The sequence below is a fragment of the Octopus bimaculoides genome, chromosome 3 (genome assembly GCF_046866305.1).
Source record: "Octopus bimaculoides isolate indiv1 chromosome 3, ASM4686630v1, whole genome shotgun sequence".
Lineage (NCBI taxonomy): Eukaryota > Metazoa > Mollusca > Cephalopoda > Octopoda > Octopodidae > Octopus > Octopus bimaculoides.
This window is the reverse complement of record NC_142930.1, coordinates 25841462-25851773: the sequence shown is the minus strand read 5'-3', so window position 1 is coordinate 25851773 and position 10312 is coordinate 25841462. Positions and strand designations below refer to the sequence as shown.

At 35.2% G+C, this 10312-nt stretch overlaps 1 protein-coding gene across 1 annotated transcript in view; it reads right to left on the bottom strand.

Annotated features, from left to right (window-relative positions):
- Nucleotides 1-7491: 7491 nt before the first annotated feature.
- The window catches only part of LOC106883357 (uncharacterized), a 33344-nt gene continuing 30523 nt past the window's right edge, over nucleotides 7492-10312 (bottom strand). The window contains exon 14 of the mRNA XM_089348698.1: nucleotides 7492-8122. Within this exon, the coding sequence (XP_089204824.1) occupies nucleotides 7919-8122 (204 nt within the window). The 3' untranslated portion in view covers nucleotides 7492-7918. The remainder of the gene's footprint in view (nucleotides 8123-10312) is intronic.

Here is a 10312-nt window from a genome sequence, read left to right as displayed (position 1 = left end):
TTTAGTTTACTTACAATTTATCACCAATGTTTAAACTTGAAATTAATTCAGTGTGTCTTACTTTCAATATTTCATGCCATGACTTATTTCAGTGGGGTTAGGGTTTCAAAATATATCTTATCTATCTATATATATATCAAGTCATCCCATAAGTTCAGTTTTAATTTTGAATAAGGGAAACAAGTGATCAAATGTTATATTTAATTGAAATTTAATCATCAGTGTACTTTCCCTGATTGTCCATGACTTCCATCTATTTAGAAGCTTTTTAATCCCATCAATTTAAAACCCTTTTGGTTTCAAAGCGAAGAACTCTGAAATGTCAGTTTCGACCTCCTCCTGACTTGCGAAAGTTATGTCCCCCAAATGATTCTGTAAACTACGAAACAAATGGTGGTCCGAAGGAGCAAGGTCGGGAGAATAAGGTGGATGAGGAATTTTTTCCCAACCAAGCTCGTCAATCTTCTGTGATGTGATCTTTGCAGTGTGGGGTCACGCATTGTCCTGATGAAACATCACTCCTTTTTGATTCACTTAAGTGGGTCCTTTTTTCTTCGAAGCTTGGTTAAAACGCTCTAATTGCTGACAGTAGACTTGAGCGTTGATTGTTGCATTAGGTGGTAACAATTCAAAGTGAATTACTCCTTTGCAATCCCACCAAATAGAGAGAAGAACCTTTTTTCCATGAAATTCCCTTCTCGGTTGTGGTTGAGCTTTTTCCCTTTTAAGACATTTAACATTTCGATAGAAGATCCATTTTTCGTCACCAGTTACGAGTCTATCCAAAAAGGGTGAAATAGGTTCGTGAGAATGGAGAGAAGAGCAGATGTCAACTCGGGATTTGCAGTTGCTTTCAGACAATTCATGAGGCATCCATTTTCCAAGTTGTTGAAGATGACGATGAACAGTTGTATGGTTTGAAATAAGCTTCATTGCCAATTCTTCAACTGATAATGCAGGATTTTCTTCAAGTAATGTCTCAAGGAGCTTATCAAACTCAACTGGACGTCCTGTTCAATCTTCATCTTCAAGGCTGAAATCTCCACGTCTGAATTTTGCAAATCATCTTCTGCAAGTTCTTTCCCATAAACTGAGTGTATGTTTCGAGTCACTTCGGCTGCAGAGTTTCCTTTTATGTGCTCATAAAGCATTATGTGCCTTAAATGCTCTTTGGATATTTCCATGTTAGAAAGGGTTTCAATCAAAGAAATTTTAATTCTACTATTCTGTAAAATAATATTTAATTAGTTTAAATGTACACAAATGCAGAAAAATAATTTTTAATTCCATTAGACATTCTAAAATACTATTAAATTTCATTCAATTTTAAAAAAGGTAAAATCGGACAGAACTTATGGGATCACCTGATATATATATATAATCCAAGAAAGTTAGGGGTTGTGAATCCAACCCACTAAGGGATAATATCTACCCAATTACTATTACACTAGTGTTTTTACCAAGTGCAATAAATGGGTGCGGGTAAAAGGAAATTTTACCCTTAATTTATATAGCAATAAGAAAATGGAGGGGAATATGTGGTACTCATCAACTTGCAAACATTGTATTATGTCAATTTACCTGTTTATTTTTCAACTAAGAGGACAATAAAGACAATATACAAACACATGACATATTGTGTCATATCAGTAATTAAAAAGGACATCTAGTGACTGAAGAAGGGACAATATCTTACAGCTGTTTCAGCTTAGTGTTGACATGCCTCATTCTATCTATATAACTCCAGTAAGCTGGAGCAATTGATAGATGAAATGGATGAAATAGAGGTACATGTATGATTCTCTAGGCCTCTTCATAGATTTACATTTTATCTATCAATTACTCCAGCTTACTGGAGTTATATAGATAGAATGAGGCATGTCAACACTAAGCTGAAACAGCTGTAAGACATTATCCCTTCATTGGTCACTAGATGTCCTTTTTAATTTTTAATTACTGATATGACAATATGTCATATGTGTTTGTATATTGTCTTCATTGTCCTCTTAGTTGAAAAATAAACAGGTAAATTGACATAATACAATGTCTGCAAGTTGATGAATACCACATATTCCCCTCCATTTTCTTATTGCTATATAACTCATGAACCTGTGAATGATACCATGTTAGAAAAACGACATTTCATCACATCTGAACACCTAATTTTTTTCCATTCTGAAAACCATTTGTATGTGTGCAAGTTTACTATTATGGTCTTGTAAACATGCAAATTAAAATATAGAGCAACAGATGATAGAAATCAGACAAAATGCCATCAGGAATCAAATCTGGACCAAGTCAACTGTGTCTTATGAACCATTTAAAGGTCAATAAAATAATAGTCTAGTACAGGGAAAAGAATAATACCACAGATATTCAGTTTAAATTTTTTTGACTAGTAATTAGTGATTTTTAAAAACAGTACAAGATGACAAGAAGAATGTAATCAGTTATATCAATCTCTGAAAAGTGATTTTGGTAGGATTTGAACTCTATCAAAGAAACAGCTAAATACTAAAAGATATATCTAACCTGGTACTGTACGAGTGCTGTCATCTAGAGCTGTTAATAGCAATAATAATAACCTTTACTTTGGCAGAAGTGTGCAGTTTGTATGAGAGGGTATAACCAAATCAGTCTAACCTAGTTTATCAACTCTGGAGCGATGAAAAGTAACGTCAACCTCAGTAAAATATGAACTCAGAATGCTAAGGTAATGAAAATAAAGTGTCTGCCATCACAAACTCTGGAGCGATGAAAAGTAACGTCAACCTCAGTAAAATATGAACTCAGAATGCTAAGGTAATGAAAATAAAGTGTCTGCCATCACACCAACTAGATAACAACAAATGAGAACAGAAATACAATCTAAACTTTTCTTTTTATCACTTTATAGTTGATAAAGTAAGTTCAAACATTTAATAGGATTAGGGTTAATTGAAATAACTAAAACTTTCAAATCTGTCATCTTGAGCCTATGTGAGAAATCTTCAACATGTATGCACTACAATACCAGAAAAACCATTGTATTGATAATACCAAAGTTGATCTGCTAGTTTGTTTTATAAGAACTTGCATTCTATAAGTTATTTACAAATCGTCCATGGTCATCTACACAAGGCTCATTACAAATTGTAACCAGAAATAACATTAGCCTTTCATATGTTGTCACCTTTTGCAATTTGAAGAGTTTGTGATCTGCTTTCCATCCTTCCTACTGTTGTGAATTGTGTTATTACTAAAGAGAGATAACATGAAGTTCAGTTGATTATATAAGCAATAGATATAGCTTCAATATCATTTCAAGAAATAATACAGCATTGGTATAAGAAAAAAAGATATTTTGGTCGGTGCACAGCTGTATGCAACTAAATGATTTCAGGTACAATCACATTGCATGGCACCATAAGCAAGTTTCTTCTGTAACATTTGATCAACAAACCCTTGTAGAAGCTCAAACGATAGATTATATGGGGTAAACTTTACCACTTGGCCTTTCAATACCTTAGTAAAGTCCACTCTGGTGCAGGTCTTTGGTTTAAGGGTGACTTCTTCCCTTCCTACAGAGGTCCTAAAAAGTCTCATGGGTGCAACTCACTTTCCTATGATTAGCCAATAAAAAAAATTAGCTTATCAAACTGTAAATCTCAATGTGATAAGTGGACTAAAATTTTCACACAATAAATGGCTAAACATATTTCAATAAAGTAGCCATGATTTTTACATTGTCTCAAAGGTCTTCAGCTCAATGCCCCTCCTAATGTCAACCACTTTAGGGTGGCTGCTGGGTGCTTTTAACCTGGCATCAGCATGAGTGCTTTTACATAGCACCAGTACAAGACTTTTGCAGACCAATCCTCTTCAGGCAGAATGGCCTTAACACTTTTGCTGTGAAGAAGGGGTCTTCTTGAGTACAGCTGTGGAGGATGGGTCAACACGCACAAATATATGTACATATTGGGTTGACCAAAAAGTCTGGGTTTTTTAAGCAAAAATAGCACAAATTTTAAAACAAAGCAATTTCTTCAATCAATGATATAATTACTGTTTCATTCCAGTATCTTCTACCTTCTTGTGAGCAGAGCCATTATTCCCTGTTCAAAGAATTTCCTGTTTTTACTAGCAAAAAATCTGTTCTAGGTGAATTTTTACATCCTCTTCAGAGTTGAAGGTCTGCCCATTTAGTGAATTTTGAAAACTGAAACTCATAGAAATCTGAAGGCACAAGGTTAGATAAGTATGGAGAGGGTGGCAAAACTTCCCAGCTAACTTCTACCTCATCTGCAAAGTATACAGCCTGGCATTGTGGTGATGAAAGACAATGCCCATACAATTAGCAAGTGCTGGACACTTCCAGTGAATTGCTGCATTTAATCTATCCAGCTGATCTATCTGAATTGATGATCCTGTATGTAAAAGACAACACCCAACTAGTCCCACCAAATTGAAAGCCTAACCTTCTTCAGATGAAGTCCTGCTTTGGAGGTTATTTGTAGTGGTTCACCATGCTTTTCCCATGACCATTTGTGCTTCACGTTGTTATAGATGATCCATTTTTCATCCCCTGTCAACATTCTTTTAAAAATTAAAGGGATCTTTCTTTTCATATTTTTGCTATGAATTGCAAATGGAAATCTGTTGGGCAAGATTAGTTGCATTCAATTGATGTAAGATCCAAACATCAAGCCTATTGATGTAACCAAGTTGATGCAGATGATTTTCAACAATCAAGTTGAACATATTACCCTAAAGTCCATGCATCATATATGATGCACATTCCCAATTTTTTTTTCAACTACAGAGTAACTTGAGACTTATGAAAGGAAAATTTTATATTACTCAGAATGTATGAAACAAGGGCTAGCTAAAAGTTTGAAAACAAATATAAACATTTAAGACAAACTTATGAAAATGCTTTGGACAGGCAAAGGGTTAATGTTTTATTTTAAAGGCCTTTAGTTTTTATATCTTCATCATCACTGTCATCACTTAATGTCTGCTTTCTATGCTGGCATGGGTTGGGCAGTTTGACTGAGGACTGGCAAGCCAAAAGGCTGCACAAGGCTCCAATCTGATCTGGCAAGGTTTCTACAGCTGGATGCCCTTCTTAACACCAACCACTCCAAGAATGTAGTGGGTGCTTTTTACATGCCACTGGCACAAGGGCCAGTCAGGTGATACTGGCATCAACCACGTTTGAATGGTGCTTTTTACATGCCACTGGCATGGAAGCTAGTCAGGCAGCACTGGCAACAACCACACTCTAATGATGCTTTTTACATGCCACCAGCACAGGAGCCAGTCAGATGGCACTGGCAATGACCACGCAATGAGTTGTGGATTATTTTGTTTCTGTACTCTAATTGTCATCATCATCATCGTTTAACGTCTGCTTTCCATGCTAGCATGGGTTGGATGATTCGACTGAGGACTGGCAAGCCAGCAAGCTGCACCAGGCTCCAATCTGATCTAGCAAAGTTTCTACAGTTGGATGCCCTTCCTAACGCCAACCACTCCGAGAGTGTAGTGGGTGCTTTTACGTGCCACCGGCACGAGGGCCAGTCACACAGTACTGGCAACGGCCTCGCTCAAATGATGTTTTTTACGTGCCACCTGCATGGGAGCCAGTCCAGCGGAACTGGCAACGACCTCGCTCCATGACATGAAACTATTAGTAGCTCTTATTTAAATACTGTCTATATTAAATGATATTTATCTCTCATTGGATGGAGTACTTTTTTTGTTGATCCTACCTATAACAGAACAGTACACTATATATATATATATATATATATATATATATATATATATATATATATATATATACATACACATACACACATACAAACACACACACATTTTATTATTAAAGCTGCAAAAATATCACAAAAAACTGCTACTCAGAGTTTCACATTCCCATTCATCAGGCAGTTGTGATCAAGAATCTTGATCACAACTGCTCGACGAACAAGAAAGGAATCTGGCCAAAGAAAAATAGTGGGCAAAGAAGATGGATGTGTGTGTGTGTATCATCATCATTGTTTAACATCCGCTTTCCATGCTAGCATGGGTTGGACAGTTTGACTGAGATCTGGCAAGCCAATGGGCTGCACCAGTCTCCAATCTGATCTGGCAAGGTTTCTACAGCTGGATGCCCTTCCTAATGCCAACCACTCCATGTGTAGTGGGTGATTTTTTATGTGCCACCAGCATGGGAGTCAGTCAAGGGGCACTGGCATTGACCACATTCAGATAGTGCTTTTTACGTACCACCAGCACAGGAGCTAGTCAGGGGGCACTGGTATAGACCATGTTCGGATGGTGCTTTTTATGTGCCACTGGCACAGGAGCCAGTCAGGGGGCACATATTACGATAAATCTAAACAAACCATAGTTTGCCTTAGAAGTGCTGAAACATGTGTTATGAGATAATTTATTTTCAAACATTTAAACTGAGAAAACATTAGGTTCTCTGAGAAATTAAAGTTAAGATGACTGTATAGACAAAGGGTTGAATTACTTGTTTGCTAGTTACAAGTTCAAATCTGTTATTGGTGTTCCATTGCATTTCTGAACAAAATGCTATTTTTAATATTTTCTTTATCTACAAACAATATAAAAATATCTACGGCATCAGGAAGAAATTTAGAGCTCACCTATTTTGAAAAGATAGACTTGATATTGGAGGCAGAGCAGAAAACAGAAACAATTTGAAATGTACAGTCCTGTACATAGGACCGCAGTGTTCTATTTCTCTACACTAGCAGAGATAACTGATGATCATAAAACAATCACAAGAAGGGTAAAATTATAATTTTGAATTATAAATTATAATTATAAATTTTCTTTATAGGTACACGTTCTTCAATATTTAGACTTATACTATGTTTCAATCAGTTTGCTCTCCTGCCAGTATTAATTGTCACATAGTACCAGATATCTACATAGTACCAGATCAGATTTGAACTAGAAACCTTTTTTCTAAATAAAGGGGTTTAATGGTTCAACCCACGCAGCCATAAAATAAGACACCTGTCAGAAATCAAAACAGCATAGATATAAATATTGTAAAAATGCTGGTCTCTAAAAATAAAAATTGTAAATAACACACCTGAAAACAGTTGAACATGTAAAAGAAAAAAAAAGACAAAGAGTCACAGTACTAAAAACATGTGACCCAAATTTAAACAAAGAAATAAAATTTATAATCAAACCCAAACTTAACTTATTTACAAATGATAAAATATCATCATCATTATCCTCATTATTCTTAACAGATTAAAATTCTAATGTTTAGTCTTAAATTTAGATTCATGGTTTTAAATGGATTAAGTCAGGATAACTTTCATGGATCAGATTTATCAGATATATTCTGCATTTACAAAACCTACTGAAATTTTACTTCAAAATAAATGTTTCCTAAGTGGATAATTACAAATGTACACAAATATCACAGTAGAGAAACTAGAAGAAAAAAACAAACTCGCAGAATCTATTATATTTTTTTACTGAAATAAAATGTTTTGAAGAAAGAATTCATATTAAGAATACATATCTATTTACTTTCACAAAATACATAATCCATATGTGAAGCTTTTCTTCCAAGGACAAAATGTTTCTTTCTCTAAAAGATTCTATTTACATAAGATACAAAAAATAAATAAATATAAACCAGAAAGTGCTGAATAAATATAATTTAGACTTTATATTACTTTTTCAGATTGTATCGTCTGTTTTCAGGCACAATAAGGTATAAGGATATAAGGAAAATAAAGTCACATTGATTTCATTATATTTATATATGTACGCATGTATGTATTTACAACCTATTGATAGTTGATGGAAACAATAATAATAATGCACAGAATAAGAGATAGGAAAACATTTTTGCAAACAAATGCTTTCATTTGCATTAAGGTTATGTACTTCCTTGTAATCTTTCCTCAAGCATATTTATTCGCTGCTCTAATGAATTCATCTGAGTTACTACATCAGCAATCCTGGGGCCCGCATTATATATCCTTAACTCATGTTCCAATAACTCGATTTTGTTTGCTTTCTTAACAAGTACCTTCATTTTATCCTCGTATACAGCAAGCCGTTGCTCCATCAAACTCATCGTCTAAAATTAACAGAATTAAAACAGGTTATAGACTATTATGACTTCATGCAAGATGTTTGATATAAAAATATGAACAGCCCCAGCAAACCTAAAAGGCCAGTACTAAACTCTGAATTCATAAGGTTATTGACTAAGGTAAATCTCTATATCTCTAACAGTCTACTGTCATTTATATTCCCAAATAATTATTCTTAACAGCTGGGTGATTGATGTGTGAAGTATTAAGTGTACTACCTAAATACATAACAGAACACTTGCAGTCAATTTCAACAAAAGACCTGTGAGTTGCTTATTCAACACTATGCTTATTTGGCTATTATTTTACTTCTTTAACTTCTTTTCCACTTGATATCAAACAACAAAAACTGCTAAAACTTCTTGTAACAAGTTGTTTGTAGAATATACTGAAGCGAATGATACCTTACTTTATATATATATATATATATATATATATATATATATATATATTAATAGTAATGATATGACAACAAAAAAATGAATGAGACCTCAATATTATGTAAATAGAGGAATTTATCTGTAATATAATATGTGACAATTATTCGGTTGCCATAATAAAACTCCAAGTTTCGGATGTCGGGGCAGAAATCTGCTCCGGCATCTCATCTGTTATCAAGGCAATAAAAAATTTTTTCTGATTGCATTGATAATAGACGAGGTGCCAGAACAGATTTCCACCCCGACATCCGAAACTTGGAGTCTTATTGTGGCAACCGAATAATTGTCACATATTATATATATCATCATGATGATGATGATATTGTTTAATGTCCATCGAGCTGACTAGGTATTTTATAGTATTTCTGTTATAGGTTCACTTCAAGTCAGAGTGAATGAAATTTGTTTCTCTTTCTTCTTTGGATTCTTTTGTATATTATGTAACATCTCTAAGAATTTTCCTTTGAAATCTTGTTGAAGAATGAGCTGTCATATCTTTACCAGCACATCAACAAGCATGAAAATTCAAAGCAGAAATTTTCTAAAATCATTGTCAAATGTAAATTTGTGTCAGTTAAGTAAAATTTTTATAAGGCCTTATTTTCAAGGAAAGCGTCATTAGACTGGTAGAATTAATGTAATTACAGAAGTTTGAACATCAAAACAAACTAATCGTAAAACTACTGAAGATTGACATCCAACAGATCCAATATCTTTTATAAAGCAGTTTACTGGCATGGCAAAATAAATGTTTGCTTGAAGGCCGTGTAACTGGCCAGGATCACAGATTAGAAGAGAATAATCAAGATCAAACATGTGCATCATGATGTGTGTTAAGTTCCAAGACATAAATGATTGTAAAGTCTGGGCAACAGCCTGAAGAAATGATACTTCAGAATTTATTTAGGAGCGAGATCGTTGCCAGTGCCCCTGGACTGGCTCTTGTGCGGGTGGCACATAAAATACACCATTTTGAGCATGGCCGTTGCCAGTACCGCCTGACTGGCCTTCGTAGGATTTTCAAGCGAGATCATTGCCAGTGCCCCTGGACTGGCACTTGTGCGGGTGGCACATAAAATACACCATTTTGAGCATGGTTGTTGCCAGTACCGCCTGACTGGCCTTCGTAGGATTTTCGAGCGAGATCATTGCCAGTGCCCCTGGACTGGCACTTGTGCGGGTGGCACATAAAATACACCATTTTGAGCGTGGCCGTTGCCAGTACCGCCTGACTGGCCTTCGTGTGGGTGACACGTAAAAGCACCCAGTACACTCTCTGAGTGGTTGGCGTTAGGAAGGGCATCCAGCTGTAGAAACTCTGCCAAATCAGATTGGAGCCTGGTGTAGCCATCTGGTTCACCAGTCCTCAGTCAAATCGTCCAACCCATGCTAGCATGGAAAGTGGACGTTAAACGACGATGATGATCATGATCATGAAAGGATTGTTGAGACAGCAGGCAACCAATATTGTAGATTACTAAATTTAAAGTATACTTCTGCTACTGAGTCATTCAGAAATCAGTGATGTCAGCTTTTTGAATATTGTTCTTCCTAAGACCTGAAATGATATTTCTATGTCATAATCAAAAAGACAATTGTATCAGTGATGAGGAGCTTGTAACAATGTTGAATCAGATTAAACATTGTTAATGTTAGTTTTGCTAATTCCCAGCAGTTTGTTAGATACTTTGTATAATGGAACAAGTACAGATTCAGTTAATAAAGGTACACAAA